Raw genomic sequence first — 19,376 nt, 5'->3', positions numbered from 1 at the left:
CCTTTATCAGAACCTTTAACTGTGAAGATGTAGGGAAATTGATTTTCAACCCCTTAAACAAATATCAGAAATGTTATTTAAAATGAATTTCTATCTATTTTGTTGTTGTCATTGTTCATCCTTCTTTTTCTAAGGGGACGATGACATCATGGGGTGATAGCTTGATTTGTACATGAATTGGATTTAAGTAAAAGAGTTATACAAAATAGTCAGTCTCATTCTCTCTTTCAGAGTTATCAAAATTCAACAGCAAAATAAAGACAGCCAGTGATGGCCTGGGACATGGTAGATGACCTTGCATCTTTGATGTCTGTCTAAGCTCTATGCACTCCACACTGCCTGCTTCAGTCACCTTCATGGCCGCTGGAACAAATTGTTCTCATCAGTCCATTCCATCAGGGGAAGTCTTCACATGCTTGGGATACCTCAAAGGGAAAGTGACTAATGGTTTCACAAGTGAGCAGTCACTAAACTAAAGGGTTCTTCAAATGTAAAAAATCCTATCAGGACTGGCCACAGCATAAGAAAAAAGAATTACAATGGACAAAAAAGAGAATGCCTACATATCTAGAGTCAGTCAGTTAGTCAACAATGAACTAACCTTTATTAAATGTTTCCTATGTCTCAGACATCTTGCTAACCCCTGATAAAGCAAAGAAGTACTCACAGTCTAATGAGGGAGATAATATAAAAACAACTACGTACAAACAAAATATGAACAGGATATATTGGAGAAAATCACCAGTACTGATGAATGTTCATTAATTCAGTTGTGTACAAATGTTGATGCGATACTAGAAAGTACCACAGATTTTTAATTTAATGCAATTCAGTAGGTATCTCCCCCCCACACCATTACTTTTTATGGAATGGCAATTTTGTTTTTGGAGAAGCAATTGGGGTCAAGTGACTTGCTCAGGGTCACACAATTAAGTATCTGAAGCCAAATTTGAACTCAGAGCTTCCTGACTCCAGGGCAAATGCTCTATTCACTATATCATCTTGCTAACCCTTGGAATAATAATTTTTGAAGAATGGTCATATTTTACTCCTTAGGTAACAAGCCAAAAAAGAACCTCCTGAACCTTCCAAGAAAAAAACAGGCATGTGGCCCAACTTCATAGAGCCCTTATTCATATATCCCTAGGTCACTCTACTGCTCTTTGTTGTTGCCCTACTCCTATTCCTAGTGTCCAGAACATCACGATGTAATAAGGAAATGGTTTTGTTTGTGAACCCTTTAATTTATCAGGTTTGTCTAAAGAAAAGGGTTCCTTCTTGGCATTTACCAAACTTCTGAAATTCACTTTAATCGTTACACTCAACATTCTTTTGTTCTATTCATGTCCCCATAGGCAGGGCTTATTTGTTTTCACAATAGATCCATTTGACTAAACAGTTTGCTGTTCATTCTCCCCCACGACCTTCTTTTCTGGAATGTCTTTTGGATAGTTTTTGCACTCTTTCTTTCTCTCTCTCTGTCTCCTCCCTTCTCTCTCTCTGTCTCCTCCCCTCTCTCTCTCTTCTCCCCTCCTTCTTTCTCTCTCTCTCTCTCTCTCTCTCTCTCTCTCGCTCGCTCTCTCTCTCTTTTTCGCGCTCTCTCGCTTTCACTCTTCAGTCTCCATTATATCTGTGTTTCATAACCAATTCCTTCCATTCCCAAATAACTTAAGAATCAGTATATTGCTGTGGATATCAGAAGTCCCTAGAGAGATACTGAAAGTGTGAATCAGACCTGGGTACAAAGATGGAGTTGTGCAGAAAATTCTCAAAAACTTTTCTGTATTCGGCTTCTTCTTTCTCTGCTTGTTTCTCAGCCTCAGTCTTAGGACAAGCACAGCAAGGTCCTTTCTCCCCACCACAGACTTCAGTTTTGGGGTTTTCAGTAACCTCTTCAACATCAATGGTGCCATCAGCATACTTTCTAATCGGAACTTTGTCTTAAAAAAAAAAGGAAATAAAAATAGAATGAATGGAATAGTCTAAAACATACGAATATAAAAACATGCAAATAGTTCCTTATACAAATGGGGGATGGGGGAAGAATATTGACAACTTAACTGAAGAACTTAGCTTTTAACTTTCAACTAGATGTTAAAAAGTCATGTGACATGGATATATAAAGACCTTGGTGATTTCAAACAATAGGAACTGACATGTACAGGTCTCAACATCATTTGTGGGTAATAATGCACACAGCATCCTTACCTTTGGAGCAGTAATTGTGTCGGTAGAGATAACTATCTTGAGGCTGCCTCTGCCATCTTACAATGTAGTAAGACAAGTTACCATTTGGGAGGGAAGGAGGATTCCACTTCACAATTAGCTGGGAGGATGAGTTAGATGCTGAAATAACATCCAAGGGAATAGAAGGAACTAGAAAAACAAAGTAAGCATATGTTATAACATGGGGTGTTTCTCAGATAATTTGTCAAATTAGTACAAAGGAATAAAAATTTCAAATGAGACAGACAAATTATCAAAAGCTGCCCATGAGGTGATGACATTTTTCAGTTATGATAAGTTACAAAAACCACCTTACATTTGGCCTCTAAGTGATGAAATAGCTAGAACTGGAATGCAAATTTTTTCTCAGACAATTAGCTGTATGACTGAGCAAACCACCTGACCTCTACTTGACTTCTACATGACCACATGCATAAAGTGAGGACAATGATAGCATTTACTTCACAAGATTGTTGTAAGGATCAACGGAGATAATATATGTATAGACCTTTACTATGTGGAGTTATGTACTATGTGAATTATTAAGGGATTGCAAACATTGCAGGAAGGAATCCCCATACCATCAAAATTAGATTCTTGAAGTATTAAAGGATGCCCTCCAAAAATGTATTTACATATCTGACTTTTCTAAATAAAAATGCTGCAAATCTCATGATTCATATCAAAATAAAAAAATAAAACATCTGAATTCATGATTGCAAAATCGAAGTCCTTAAGAACTTTCTAAGTTTTACTATAGTTAAAACAAATCTGTTTTTTTAAAAGCAAAATGTATACATTGTAAATATTTAGAAATTATACATAATAAGATCATATGAGGTGTTATCTTGTAAGCAGGGGAGAAATTATTAAGGAGTTTATATTATTTAATTCCAAGATTTTATGGGGACATTGAGGGAAGGTGCTGGGGAAAGGAATCTAATAATAGCATTCTTAGCAAGGTTTTAGGGATGCATAATGCAAATGAATTAGAATTAAATATTAATACAGAATGAAGACAACTTTTTCCTGCTCTTCCCCACCCACCCAATTTCTTCCCAAACCAAGCCCAAAACTAACTTACGCAGAAAAGGAAGACTACAAGAGGCTCATGTGGCCCCCTATAAAAATGTGTTCTAGCTTGAGTTTATTTTTAAAAACCAAAACACCCTAAATTTTGAAATTTCTTCCAGAATGCAAGTCTTTCTCACTTTGAGACACTTTAGCAACATTTTCATCCAGCACATTTTTAAAATTAGAAGAGGATGGCCAGCTCCAGGATACTTTAAAAATATTATCATGCACACACAAGGTTCTGTACACCTTCAAGGCATGATTCTTTTGGGAAAGGATATGACTAACACCAGTTTTTTTTTTTTTTTCAAAGTAAATAAGACCACTTGATACTCAGCCACATGAGGGTTTCCAAAAATAAGTATTTCAAAAACAAACAACTTATCCACACATATTTCATATGATAGATGATGCAAAACAGCAGATACCTGAGGCAAAGAGCCAGGCATTTCTTTATCCCTGTCATTATCCATACCATTTCTGAAAGATGGGAAAACAAAGTACGGCAATGAACAAGCTCAATATCTTCAAATGCCAGTTTTTCACTTGTTTAAGAGGGAAGGAAAATACTGTAGATATATAAATATTCTTTCCCCCTGGATCTTCCACATTCCAAAATGAGCAATTTACCCCATATGGATCAATATGGCTCACCTACCACTTTCCTGGGCAAGAAATGTAGTTTTTGCATTGCCATGTCACCACAGCCCACTGTCCTTCCACTACTTTCTAAAAAGTGGATGTCAAAATTTCAAGATATCATTCATCTCTGTCATTTGACCTAACTGAGGCAGCTTTCGGGCAGAGAAAAGTAGAAAGGCAGAAGACTTTATGTTTATAAGTGCAAACTAAAGAGACTTATAAAAAGCCTATCCCCTTAAGCCATCCTCTGACCTTCACTATGATTTAACAATTTTTTTGTGGAACTTTGTAACAATTACCATGTAATCAAAAATGACCATATAATGTAATATGTGAATTCTTAAAAAAAAAAAAATGAAGAAGAAGAAAAAGAAGAAGCTATGTTTTCCTGCCTCACTAAGCTGGCTTCCAGATATCTGCAATGTAAAGAGATCATTTACTCTAGTAAGTATTTTCCAAAGTTAGTTAAGTAGTAAAAGGTGGTTTGGAAAAACACGATAAAGCCAGTAACAGCGTCATCACTATCGTCAATGAGCCATTTGGACCAGCTCTAAATCTATGATCTTTTGAGCTTATAAAGATACACAATCTGAATACCAAATTATGTAATAGATATAATGAGAGATAGGCTTTGGCCAATTGCATGCTTACTGAGAAAAACAAGGCAAGCAAGCAGTAGATCTTATATAAGTCCATCAATTTCTTTTTCCTTCCTTCCTTCTTCCCTCCTACATTTCTTCTTTCCTTCCTTCCCTTTTCCCTTTCTTTCCTCCTCTTTTCTTTCTTTCTTCCCTCCTACATTTCTTCTTTCCTTCTTTCACCCCCTCCCTCTTTTCCTTCCTTCCTTCCCTCCTGCCTTTCTTCACTAGGAAGTAACTATTTTTCCTGTTAAACTAGGCAAATCCTTCAGAAAAGACTGGATCGCGTTGGTTAATAAGAGGATGGTTAAGCAGAAAATGGGAAATGGTTCTAAATGGGGGGAGGGACGTTACGGGAGGTCACATAGAGGAATTAGAAATAAGGAAAACATGAAAAGCATGTGCTAATCATAAGCAAAGGAGTAAGAGAAAGATGATCAAAGATTACACAAAAACTCAGGACCTTTCTATCTCTAAATCTGTTTCAAACATGTTTATATGTCTCTCTATTGAGGCAAAGAGGTGGGGGTGGGGAGGTCTAGCTGCACAGTGCTATTTTCTATGATATTATATGGTAGATACCTGCAGCTTTGGTACGAATATACACAATTTGACTTTTAGCTCCCCGAATGTGGTCATTCTCCACCATTGTGAGAGTAACTGCTTTGACGTAGATGGCATACTGAGTCCAAGGTTTCAGTCCTTGCAGTAAAATTCCAGGTTTGACATCCTTATTTGGAGGAAGGTCCACATCAACCATGTTCCAACTGTTAGAGCCACATGCATCTTGCCCGTCATACTCAGTGACATTCTTGAATGGTCTGAAAAACAATCAGTAAAATACATAGACTATTCTGGAGTGCTTAAAAACTACCCTGGAAGAATATGACTTCAGATTTTCTAGGAAAAGGGCATTAACAAAATAAGGAGTTTGGGGCTGTGAAGCAGAATAAATTAGGCCAATATCTCTCAGTTTTATCTTTTCCCACCTACTAGAAAATTGAATATTCTGAGTCAGAAGATTGAGTTCCCATAATCACTGAGATAGGCAGGCAGGTATCCTTAAGAATGCAGATAATTGTTATTTATTTCCCTTACCCAAGATAGCAGATCAGTAGCAGTTTAAGGTAACTTTTTGCCATCAAGAAACACCAACAAATTAATTATCAAAAGAAAGTGTCAACTATTAATGAGACCAAGGGCAACATTAAATATAATTTGTCCCCCCTCAAGGAAAAAAGAAACTGCTACAAATTTAGCAGCCCCAAACAATGCTGAAGTTACAGATTTAGAAGACTAAGGAATTAAGTAATACTTTATTGCAAAATGAAACAAACTTTCTAAATTTATTTAATTAATTATGCTGCCCTTCCCAAACCCAAACCCTGGGGAGAGGGGAACTTAAGCCCTCCTAAATAATGCTCTTGCACCTCCCAGGTAGACAGCTCCACCATTACAGACTATTCTTTGGCTTTCACTCTCTATCTTCACTTTTTATGGCCACTCCCTACTTTTGGCTTCCATCACCTTTCACCTAGACTACTGTAATAAAAGCTTCTTAACAATCTTATCTCTAGTCTTTCTGGTTATCATGCCTTCTCTACCCAGGTGTTAAAATAATCCAAGACACAAACATATCTAACTGTCACTCCTTCATCAAAAACCTCCAGGGCCCTGCCTCTAGAATATACATCAACTTAGCAGCCACAATTTATTAGGTAGCACAGTGGACACAAGTGCTGAGCCTAGAGTCAGGAAAACTTGAGAGCAAATTTAGCTTCAGAAACTTACTAGCTGTGTGACTCTTTGCAAGTCATTTAACCTTGTTTGCCACAGTTTCCTAATCTGTAAAATGAACTAGAGAAAGATATGGCAAATCCCCCAATACTCTGCTGAGAAAATCCCAAATGGGTTTATGAAAAGTTGAACACAAGTGAACAACAATTTCACAAGAGATCATCTAGGACAATCCCCTCATTGTACAGCTGAGGAAACTAAAGTCTAGGAAGATGACTTAGAGATGTTGACAAAAGTAATAATAATAATACATTTGTAATTTGAATTTAGATGTTCTGGCTCTAAGTCAAACATTTCCTGCTAGACCACCTTGGATCCGTTTTCTTCTATTATATCTTAAGAATTTGGGTTTCTTTTTTAGAAATGAGTATTTTTATTATTTTTAAATATATATTTTATTTTTCCAATTATATGTGAAAATAATTTTAAAATATTTTTTAAAAAGCTTTGAGTCCCAAATTCTATCCTTCCCTCCCTCCCTCCTTTTTATATTTCTATGAATACTCTACCTCCATTCTTAATTAGAGAATATTTTTTCCTGAGGTTAGGACTATGTCATTTTAAAATTCTGTAATCTTATCATCTGGCATATGCACATATTTATACCTATATGTAATATAAATATGTGTGCATATATATACATTGATATATGGAACTATTTGATCAGGATGGCAATTTCATCAGTGTGGTAGATTTGCAGTGTAGAAACTATCTTCACAGATGCAGGACCCTTAAAGGTTAAAAAGCTAATCAATAAAACACTTAGTAAATATGTTTTCAGAGAAAGGCTTAAACACAAGTCTTAAATCCAAGACTAGCTTTTAACTACTATGTTAGCTTTTATTTCCTATATTAATCTACCTCTCAGGATAGTGCCTAGAACATAGTATGTACTTACTAAATCTTTTTTGAGAACATTCTGATGTTGTCAGAGCCTTAAGATAATTGCAAAAGAAAAACATGTCCCTTAAATTAGTAAGTTTAGTAACAATACTGTGGCTCTCCATTGTCACATTGTGGTAGATCACAATGCAGGCTTTTACTATTTTGCCTTTAAAATGTTTATAAAAACACTGCTACACACAGGTAATGGGGTACATGATATAACAATGAATTATAACTGTTACTCTAGTATTTTTTATTTTTAAAATGTTTTAAGATCACTTTTACTTTCCAATTATATCCCCTCTACATAAACCCCTCTAGTAACAAGAACAGTAAAGCAAAGAAATCATTATATTGGCTATTTCTGAAATGTATGTAAGTTTCATTGCAGATCGAAGAGTCTGCCATCTCTCTGAGAGGTAGGAGCTTTCTTCTCAGTAATCAGAGACTGATCCCTTCCAGTTGGCCACATCCTTTCCAAGTGGCAAATTATGGAACAGGCATTGTTTCTCCATGTAAGCCAACAAAAAAGAGACAGGAAAAGGGAGTATTTATTGTTGCTATAATTTCTTTACACTGACTAGATACCAGAAGCCTCAGAGTAAAAGAGCCAACTGATTAAGAGGGTAAGACTAAGTGGATATAATGACTGATTAGGAACAAAGAAAAAGGAGTGGAGGTGATTCTATAGTTGCAAAGCTGAAGGACCAAAAGATTAACAGTGCCATTCATAAGAATGTGGAAACTGAAAAGAAAAATCAATTTTGGGGTCCTAGTGATGAATTCAACTATAAGTTTATTGAATTTAAAAGAAATGGAACTCTTTTAAGATTTAGAAATATGAGCTTGAGGAAAGAAATTAAAGCTTAAAATGTAGACTTGGGAATCAATTGTGTATAGATGGTAGTAACAGCAAGTCCCTGAAGGAAGGTGATATAGACAAAGAAAAGGAAAAAGCATAAGATCAAGTGGTGGAGAAAGACCACACTGCTAGTAGAATTACTGAAAGAGACTGACTTAAATGAAGCATTGTATTCCCCAGTTGTCTGTGTTTAAATTTGGGAGTAGACTTACCAATGAAGGATGAAATATAACAGACACACTAAAAGAGTAAGAAGAATTTACAAAAGTGTAATAGTATGGGAGACATACTTTGTGTCATAAAATACTTCTGAACACCTATTTATCTTTGAATTATTTAAATTAAATATCTCTAAATACCCTTGAAATAATGAAAGATTTCACACATTTCTGATTAGGCACTACATGATGACCAAAGAAAGCTTGAATGTGCACTTGAGGATGAAGAGGACACCACAAATAGTAGTGATTTCCCTAGGGCATTGTTGACTCATTTGATTTTTCATTCTGCTAATAAACACAACGGTCAAAAGAGTAACCTTATCTACTCTTCATGCTATCTACAGAATAACATCATTAGACTCTGACCATGGATACTCACGCCTCTTTGAAGTAAACAGTAAAGCTAATAAGATCCCTGTAATCAGGAGGACGATATCTTTGCCATGTTAACTTAATCCGGTTCTTCATTGTAGTGTTGGAAATAAAATGCAAAACATCACTTTCACCTGAAATACAAAAAATGTCAATTAGTGACAAAATGTGTTTTGTTTTCTATATGTGTTATTCACACTATTCACTGAAATGAGCTGTAACATCAATTTTTTTTAAAATTGCATTTCCTAGATGGTCTATTGAAACTAGCAACTCTTAATTTTTAATAGGCTGATAACTTCTGGGATGTTTCAAAAAATATACTGAATGCTGACCACATGACATATCTAGGGAAATGGAAGGGCTGCCATTTGTCATACAAACCAGTGCAGTTAGTGATGAAGCTGCCCAGTTTGTCTTAACTCTAAACAGTAGTACCACTTTAATATATGAGATCTTCTTATCTTTCTAAGCCATTCCCACTAACACTTGAGCTACCAACAGGACTCAATTATGATCAAAAAATTATGCCTGTATAAGACCGAGCCTTCTTGTATTTATTCTGGCTTCTGTTTTTTAGATTTATGTCTTCCACAGTGAATATGACAAACTGTAATTAACAAAGTTCAGTCCTAACAAAACTCTAAGAAATAATCTACTCTGATTCAGCCTTTCTTAATGAACAAACTGGGAAGATACCTTAAATTTAAGGCCCTAGACTGGTTTCAGACTAAATCCAAATTAAATCCAAATCTCTCTTGGCTCCATACCCAGCAGACTTCCAGGTACACACTCTGTCTCTTGAGTACACATATGTTTTATCCCAAGTCAGTTTGGATTAAGGAGCATAAGTTGCTATGGAGTAACAAACCTTAAAAAAAAAAAAATGGGTTCCTTCTGTCACCTCCTTCATAGAACAAATATGCATGAGTACAGAAAAGATATTTTCCTAAGACCCTTTTGGTTTTCTATCTCCAAATATATATTAATAATCAAGAAAGACTCTTCAACTTGAGAACTAAATGTTCTCAAGTTGAAAACTAGATGCCTACATTATGGTCTCACACTTACTTGCATATCTCTAAATGGTAGATAAGAAAAGTTTTTTTTCAACAATTTTCAGTCATATCCAACTCTTAATGATCCTATTTTTGAGGGTTTCTTGGCAGAATATTGCAGTAGTTTTTATTTCCTTCTCCAGCTCATTTTACAGATGAAAAACTGAGGCAAGGAAATGAAAAAAGGAATACAGTGGCTGCTTGGGAAGCCAAACTGTCACATGAAAGGGAACAGTGGAGACAAATTCTTTCCATTTCATATTTGCTCTCAGTTTACAATAGCTTAGTTATACAATCTTGGAAGCTGAAAAGGATAGATGATTTGATATTTGAGAAAATAACTCAAATGCTATTAACTATCCCTTGGTTCACAATGATGACAAGGTTGAACTGTCATCAGAACATGTTGAGCTGTTCTTCTAGCAATGGCAGTACATTTGTCCTAACTGACTCAGAGTAAGACATGCATTTTGAATTGTTTTCCTAAAAATGACAATGGAATTGTCTTGAGTGACCTATCCATACTCTCTTGCCTGGTCACCTGTGTGACTTCTTGCATGTATGCAGAAGAAAGAAGGCTGAAGTGAACAGCACAGTCTGTGACAAAATAGTAAAGCTAACAGAATGAACCCACTGACACACTGGTTCCATCAGTTTGGTACTCTAACCATGCACAGAGAAACTGACCTCAAAAATAAAATAAATTAATTTCGGCTCAGGAAGAGCCCATAGAAATTCACTTGGTGGTCAAAAATGGGGGAATTATTTCCCAGGGAGGGGACTGTTTTAAATAATTATAATGTGATAAGATTAGACTAACTAAGATTGGATAAAAATATTCCCAAATATCATTAGATGGGAGTTTGTATAAGTTGGGGGATTGGGTTCCTAGTTTATGAAGATGTTCTGCAGCTTTCCAGGTAAATCTCTCTTGACTCAAGGATTGCTGATCCAATAGGGTAAAAGTCTATCATGCTAATCCAGCTGTCAACTGAGCAAACTAAAGTTAAATGTAAAAACTACCTGTGGAGCTCTTTAGCAAACCACCTGGGTTATTTAAAAATATCTACATCTCATGAAACCCTCTCCCATCATATTCCTCATTAAAAGAAAAGGGAATATTTAAGTTTTTAACTAACTATACATTTTAGCTTTTTAATAATGACAGGGGAGTAAACTCCTCAATTCAATTTGGCTTCTGATTCACTTCCATTATTCTCTCTTTCTCCATTTTCTCTGGAAATATCTCCCTTAAAAAATCACCACTCTGGAATGAAGGCTTTTTCAGTACATTTTTACAAATAAGTTACAATGGCTTGAAAGTAAATGTGTTAATACAATAAGTAGAAATATAATAATATGTATTTTCAATTTCAAATCAATTTAGACTTAATTTTCTGGCTCTCTCTATCTCTCCCCCACTCCCAACTGATAGGGGAAGAAAGTAAGGAAGGGTTATGAAACCTTACTATAACAGTCTCAAGGAACTATTGGTGGTTGACACTGGCTGTGGTAGTATTATTGGTTAAGACCACATCTGTAATTCCTTTAAGATAGCAAGGGCTTAGTTAGCTAAATGCAGTGGTCTTGGTGAGCCATTGTGCCTTCTTTAAATAAGAACCTATGCTAGATCCTGTTTATATATCCATCTCTAAAGAGACAGACTATTGTGTATATTCCAGAAATACCATATTTAAATCTGAGAATAGATACACACTATTATTCATCTTACTAATATACATGCTTACTGAAGGAAATATACAAACACAAAAATAAGATGATATGCTATAATATGAACTTTGAAAGATTTCATAAATTTTTCTAAAATCCATCTTATATAGCCCATGGTCTAATTCTGCAATAAGTTAATAAGCAGGGACTGAGGTACAAAAAAAGTAGAAAAGTTAATTAGAAAAAAGTTATGATTTATTACAATTTAAATGATACTTTTGAACATTAACTTACAAGAGGCTCTTTCTCCATTGTTCCTAGTGTTTATGTCTCCTTTGCTCTGGCGACCTTTAGTTCCTGACACTTCCTCCATTCGATAAATTTCAGAAACACACAATTTGGGATTAAAAGCAAAATACATTTTCCCTTCTTTGATTGTCAGATTATGGAGATTCCAGTCCCAGAGCTGCTGTAAATTCTGGTTATCAAGGACGTAGAAAGAATAATTCCTGTGAAATGATAAATAAATATTAATGTACATATAGTTTTCTGGTACCACATTTTTGGAATGTGGCTAGTCAACATTTCTGTGTGTGTGTGTGTGTGTGTGTGTGTGTGTGTGTGTGTGTCTTTTAAGCATCCCATTTTATAATATATTTTCCTTGACAATAATGGATTTGGTTATTAACAACATGTAATAATAGATAGTTACTATTAACAATGGTAACAAAATGATTCAAGGACAACACTTAAATCGATAAAACACTAATTAATTTTTATGACCTCTATTACGAACAAATAATGTTTCTTACAGAAGAGGGTGTTACTAGTATCATTCTACAGAAAATACCTTCATAATTTTTCTAAGTATAGCTCTCTCCATATATACACTCACATATATTTATATATGTATGCTATATATACAATTATGCACATATATATATATGTGCGTGTGTATCTATACATACACATATGGATAAAATAAGTACAAAACAGAACATTAATACTCCGCTAACCAAGCAGAACTTATACATTTGCTGGAAAAAAAAAAGCTGCCATTATCCATGGGATTTAATATGAGTTTCCCATTAGGAGAAAATGGAATATTGGATAGGATGATGTGATGCAGACAGGCCATGGGCTAGTAACTGCAACAGCTAACATACCCTGTGCGATTCTTTCAGATGAATCCAAGATGATTCTCTACTGTCAATATGAATCAACTTGAAAATAACTGTTCTTATGACTAGATGAATAAGATTTATAGGTGGAAAAATTCCTGTGGTTGATTAGATTTATGAGGGAAAAGAGAATTGTGTCAAAGATGATGTTTCAAAGTCAGAAGAAAGAATCAATATATCAGTGTTAACTTTCATTTTAACACTAGTTAGCTTCATATGGATTACTTTATCCCCATTTCAATTGCAAGAAAGAATTAAACCAAAATATCTTAATGAACAAAAACTTCTTTTTTCTAATGAGGAAAAAATGAATTATGATTCATTATTTTGACAAATGTCAGACACAATGAAATTTTTATCTCTGATTAATCTCTTTAAACATAATTACGTTTTTGTAATAAATGCAAGTAACTTTTAAAGTTTTAGAAGTCCAGAAAAAAAGCTAATGCTAGTAAGGTATAGGCATTGGGAATACTTTACAAAATTTTAAGGTCCTCCAAAAAGCATCAAAACAATTATCACACACATGTGAAGTAGGCCGCCTCCATCTATCTTGGTATCACATTTAAGATTCAAGATTTGGGGCCATTTCTTTTTTAAGAAAGTCTTCAATTATTAATTTAGAATTAAGGCATAATTCAAGTACAAAACTAGATTGCCTTCCAAACACTCCTCCTTTTAATTTATGTTGAACTTTTTTGGAGTTAATATTCAATTAATTTAATTAAAAGCAGTTTAAATTAATAAGACATGGACTTTCTTTTTAAATTAACTTTTTTTTCTAAATTTTTAAAACTAAATCAACAATTAAAAACAATTATTTTCCCTGTATGTAAACTTTGAACTAAGTTTTTCTCCAAGGTTGCAGGAATCCATTTTAGCTGCTCAGGCAAATGAACTGTTTCTGTATCCAGGTTTAGCTTTTTAGTTTGTATCACAGATCTTCTCAAAAAGCTGGCTTTTCCAATTGATTTTAAAAATAATCATCCCAAAACATTGAGAGACTAGAGAAGGAAGAAGAGACAATTATAAGTATGATCACTACTTAGAATAGGAAGGAGAGGCACATCTGAGAGTCAAAAAGTTATGGGGAGAGGGAGGGAGGAGATAAAATTCTCCTCTTACAAAAATGGATAAAACCTATATCAAGGAAGACTTGATAGGGTTACCACCATTGACAGCTCTTACTTACATACTTAAAAATATATTGGTTACTTGGTTGATGAGACCTATCCAAATACAAGACAACAGGTCACCTTACTAGAGGGGAAAAAAAAAAAAAAAACCAACTGGAGTTGCCTCTTCAGAACTGGCCCTAGGGGGCATCAAAACACAGCATACCAGAGATGACCTGAAACTCAAATGAATCTTGAGTTCTTCACTGGTCAAAGATTCGTCCAATGGGGAAACGAATGGCATTTGAGCAGGTTTTCTCTGCCAACTTATGATGATCTAACTATTTGCAAATAAATTTCTTCTTGAATAATTATAATGATGATATTTTAATGGATTCATAGAAAAATTGTCATTTAATACTTAACAGTTTGTAGAATATTTTGTATATATGGTGGAAAGAGCTCTTTATTTGGAGTCAAGAGACTTGAGTTTTAAATCAATCATTCAATTAGTAAATATTTATTAAATACCTTCCATGTCCCAGGCATTGTACAACACACTGTGGATATCAGCAACAAAGTATGAAACAATCATTCCATTTCAAGGAAATTGAACTTTAAGGAGCTTGCATATTAATGAGTTCTAAGATCTACTATGTAGAATTTAATCTGAATCTGTTTGCTCTTCTCTAAAATGGGGATAATGATATCCTAAGTTAACTATTTCCTGGAGTGGTTAAGAGGACCAGGTAAAAGTAATTGCTATAAAGTGATTTTTAAAACATAAGACTTCAAAGTTAAGAAGACTTACATTTAAATCCTGCCTCAGACACACATGGATATATTATGCTGGACAATCATTTAATTCATCACTATTCCTATATGATATGCCTCTCAATTGAAGATCTGCATTGGCAGAAAGACTTGTTGATACTCAAGTAAATACAGGTCTACACTTCTCTACCCTCTCTCCCTACAATGTAGAAATTTATCTTTGATATTCAAGAAATCAATCTCTCCATTATTAGCTGAGAAGGATAGAGAGAAGTATGGTGAAGCCATTATTTTTCAAAAGACCTGAAAGTTTTAGTGGATTGCAAGTTCAATGTCAATGTTGTGATAAAGAAGCCAATAAAATAAGGGATCTTGGGCTACAATGAGATAAGTCATTGAGCAAGTGATCGTGTATTCTGCTTTGATTAGACAACCTCTGGTATTCAGTTCTTGGCACTATATTTCATGAAGGACATTAATAGCTAGAGGTGAGCAAGCAGTAAAATAAAAAGTTCTCAAAATTACTGGTATCAAATTCAATTAGAAATGATTTCTGCAGACCCCACATCCATTTGGAAACCACAAATTAATATCATGCTGTATTGTATTTTTATTTATTTTATTAACCATTTCATAATTACATTTTATTCTGGTTCAGGCAGCACTCAGGAGTTTTTAACCTTTGTATGCTTGATACCTCTGTTCAGAATCAGATGTTCTGAGCTGGCTTTGACTCAGGTCAATCTTCTGGTAGTTTATATTCAATAGTGGATCAAAACAGGTCATTCAGTAGTAAACAAAGAAAGATTTAATTTGTCATAGAAGGAGAATGAATGAAATTTCCTCATCTGAATTACCACAGTAGTTTGTGAACAAGAGCATTTGCCTGGAGCTCACTCATTCTGGTTATTTTGTGCTTGTGATCAGAAAGTGATATCAACATCCTGGGGTCAATAAAGTCTTAAAGATGATTTTGATATATTTTAAGAAAAACTCTCTTAACTTGCACTGATGTAAGGGCAATGTTAGAACGTTGCTCCTAACACATCATGCCATATAAATTTTTATTAATTTATTTTAATTTTAACTCATTTATTTTATTTTTATTTTAACTTATTTAATTAATTAATTTAAAATATGCATATAAAGATTTATTTATTTGCAACCCTTAAGAATGAATTGATTTTTTAACAAGGCAGAGATGAAAGGGTCCTTAGGCATCTAAGGTCTGCTCCTTACTTCCCTTCAGACTAGAGATGATGATACTGAATCCCAGAAAGACTCTAAGGTAATAAACAGTTCAAAGTGAACTCAAGTCCTCTGACTACAAATGTAGTAATCTTTTAATTTTACTCCTCTATACAAATGGTCAGACAACTAAAGCTAACTCCTTCTAATTATAAAACTGTTCTTGAGTAGTTTTGATGGAAATCTTTCTAAAAATTCTGCCTTCTTAAAGTATATGGAACATATTTCAATTTTGTTCTGAAACTGGACATGACTTTTAAAATCTGATTATTTTGATTATAGTAGAGCAATCAATATGATTATTATCAATATAAATAATTGTACTAAGTTTTATTATTGTACAGATCCGAGATAGTTGTCCCATACTAAATGCCGTTTAGATTACTATGCTTTCTGAAATATCATCTGCTTTATATAAATCATGGAAGAAGAATGGATCATCTAAATGACAGATGAAATTTACTCAGTTTCAAGAAAACAGGACACTTTACTGGAGAAAAGGCAAAATTGGTCACTTACACCTGACTACAAAAGAGCCAGATATAGTCTCATGCTTGGAGTACCATGATAATCTTGCTCTTGGAAGACCACAATGGACAACTTTGGCGTGGGAATTTTGTTCTTTCTCCATCTATAGCTAATTAAATCTTTTTATAATTGTTATCTTCTCCCCTGAAGAAAGGCTCTTACTTCTTACTGTTGTCAGTATGCCTTTCACTAGGTACTGCTTTATTCCCCTTCAATTATAATTTACTAATTTTAATCAGCTAAAATCAATAAACCATAACTATGCATTCATCTAGAGTAACTAAATTGCAAAGAAAGTTCTGTATTGTTTTCTTGTGCATAGACTTTGTGTTACCTATTTCACCTATTTGGAATCCTTAAAAAAAATTTTTTTTAAACCAGATTTGCTATTTTATCTGTATAAAGAGCTCCCAGGAAAGAACTTGTTTTAGTAATACAGAGCCATCCTTCTTTGCAACTTACAGACACAGAAAAGTTGAGTTATAAACTGACAATAAAGCCACTATCTGTTAGGCCCCATTGCCTCTCTCTCTTTAAAAAAAAAAAAAAAAAAAAAAAGTATTGAACTAAATACAAAATAAGAAAAAAAAAGAGTAGAAAAAACAATGACAGAAAAGGAAAAAAATGACAACAAAAAATAATAGTGAATTTTATCATGGTGGTGATAGGGAGCTACTAGAATTTATTGAATTGGAATGGGGGTCTAACCTGTGCTTTAGGAAAATCACTTCTGTGGCTGAAAGGAAGGCAAAGTGAAAGGAAGACTTGAGGTAGATCCAATAGTAGACTATTATAACAGTCCAGGCCTATACCAGCATGGTAGCAGTGTCAAAGGAGAGAAGGGGGATTTTCAAGAGTGATGTTTCAAAGGTGAGATTGATAGGTTTTGGCAATAGATTATATCTGGGAGGGTGATAGTGAGGGGTCCAGGATGTTGCCTTCAGTAATAACAAAGAAGTTCAAAAGGGGGAGATTTTAGAGGGAAAGATCATGAATCCCATTTTGGGATACATGTTGAATTTGAGATATCTACCAGACATTCACTTTGAGATGTCTGAAGGCAGCTGAAGATGTCAGATTGGAGTTTAGCAGAAAGAACGACTCATTCAATAACCATCAGCAGAGAGATGATAACTAAATCCATGGGAGCTGATGAGATCACCAACTGAAGTAATAAAGAAGAAGAACAAGCTCTAATACTTTCCAATTGTATGACTGGGGACAACTCACCCTCCCTAAAACTAGTTCCTCATTTGTAAAATGGGAACAATAATTTTTGCAACACCTATTTCACATGTTTGTTGTAAGGAAAATATTTTGAAAACTTTAAACTGCTACATAAATTTGAGATTATTATTTAAAGAAGTTGTTTAATGTGATAAGTGTTTCTCTTATTTTTTGGCTCTTAGTAGGTATTTTTTTAGGCCAAAGCATGGGAATTAAAGATATTAATGTGGTACAGAGAGCAAAATATTGAACCTGGAGTCAGGAAGGTTTAAGTTTAAATCATGCCTTAGATCCTATCTGTGTTATCCTGGGCAAATTACTTAACTTTTCAAATTTTGCTCATCTGCAAAATGAAGATAGAATACCAGACCCAGAGTTGACTTAAGCTCTCCAAGCTCAAATTTGGCCTCAGACATTTAATAACTGTGTGACCCTGGGCAAATCACTTAATTCTTTTTGCCTCAGTTTTCTCATCTGTAAAATGAGCCAGAGAAGGAAACAACAAACTAATCCAAGTATCTCTGCCAAGAAAACCCCAACAAGGTCACAGAGTCAAAAATAAAACTGAACTGTGAACAATAAAAAGAGATAAAAGTGATATCTAAATCATAGGGTTGTTATAAGAATAAAATGAAATACCACATGTAAAATGCATTGGAAATTTTAAAGCACTATAGAAATGTCTGGTATTATTATGATTTTTAGTTATTCCAATGTGTTCAAAGTGGTACAATGCTGAGTCACTTTGTTGAAAGAAGACACAAGCAATACCAGCTGTGAAGAGGTGCCTGAAGCAAATTTGTAGCTTTGGAGTCACAATTTAGGAGTGATTAGATTTTGTTTCACTGCAATGGAGAATGAAAAGGAAAATATGTTAAGCATACTTAAAGATACTCAAATGAACTGTAGCTAATCAGTGATCCTGATTGGGGAGGGGAGGATGGAGAGGAAGAAGAGGTAGAATTGACGGTTCATCCCAGAAAGAGCAACCCTGAGCATTTACTGCTACCATTTTTGTAGCAGAGTATAAAAATCTGATTGGTCTTTTAATGAAATGAACTAAAGATAAATAGACTCCAATATAAAACACAGAGTCTGAATTCTTCCCATACTATCTGGCACTATAATAATCTCTCTTCTAAAATCCCCCCCCTTCAATTTATGACATCTGTTTATATGATACACCAGTGAAATGGAATTTGTTTATATAGGTTCCTCTAACAAAAAAAAATTCTCATGAACTTTAAAATAGTCATTTTTAACAGCAGGTTTTAGAGGTGGTCATGAAGAATCAGTAATTTGGCTGTAATAATTTCCCAATTAAACAGAATAAATTCTTCTCTTTGTTTCATTTCTCCTATTCTACCATTTTCTGGTCTTAAAATTTTCCATTCACAGCCAGAAGGAAATCTTCACAAATACTGGTCTTTCAAAGCAAAAGTGCTTACTGATAGATACATGGGATTCCAGAAGCACAATTACTACTTGCAAAGAAAGCTGACCTTCATGTCATTTTTTAAAGATTCTAATTGGTGAATTTCCAGCTTGCCACATCCCAAGTGACCTGAGGCAGCCTGGTGGTAGGCAAAGTGACAACTTTCTTGGATTTGCAATTAGAAACAAGTTTTTTTCCTGAAGAATCAATGTTCCCAGTGAAGAAGACAGTGTGCTTTTCAAAGGGAGAATGAAGAGCTGCCCTTTAACTTCAGCTATGTCAAATGATGGAATTTTAAGAATTTAAGACTGACCAAGGATTAGCCTGAGAAAAAAAAGGGAGGTTGTGAAGAAACCCTGATGCTGTAACTTTATCCAATTGGGGCAGTTAAAACAGTGAGAGACAACCTTTCCCATGACCTT

The 19,376-nt window shown here is 34.5% G+C and overlaps 1 protein-coding gene across 1 annotated transcript in view; it reads right to left on the bottom strand.

Annotated features, from left to right (window-relative positions):
* The window catches only part of IGF1R (insulin like growth factor 1 receptor), a 367,206-nt gene that overhangs the window by 43,010 nt on the left and 304,820 nt on the right, over positions 1-19,376 (bottom strand). Inside the window, exons 7-11 of the mRNA XM_051981024.1 lie at positions 11,741-11,955; positions 8,725-8,851; positions 5,163-5,401; positions 2,209-2,376; positions 1,736-1,940 (exon numbers count right to left, since the gene is read on the bottom strand). Coding sequence (XP_051836984.1) covers positions 1,736-1,940; positions 2,209-2,376; positions 5,163-5,401; positions 8,725-8,851; positions 11,741-11,955 — 954 coding nt within the window. The remainder of the gene's footprint in view (positions 1-1,735; positions 1,941-2,208; positions 2,377-5,162; positions 5,402-8,724; positions 8,852-11,740; positions 11,956-19,376) is intronic.

Source organism: Antechinus flavipes, chromosome 2 (genome assembly GCF_016432865.1).
Source record: "Antechinus flavipes isolate AdamAnt ecotype Samford, QLD, Australia chromosome 2, AdamAnt_v2, whole genome shotgun sequence".
Taxonomy (NCBI): Eukaryota; Metazoa; Chordata; class Mammalia; order Dasyuromorphia; family Dasyuridae; genus Antechinus; species Antechinus flavipes.
The sequence above is the reverse complement of the archived record's forward strand: the minus strand, read 5'-3'. Positions and strand labels throughout refer to the sequence as shown.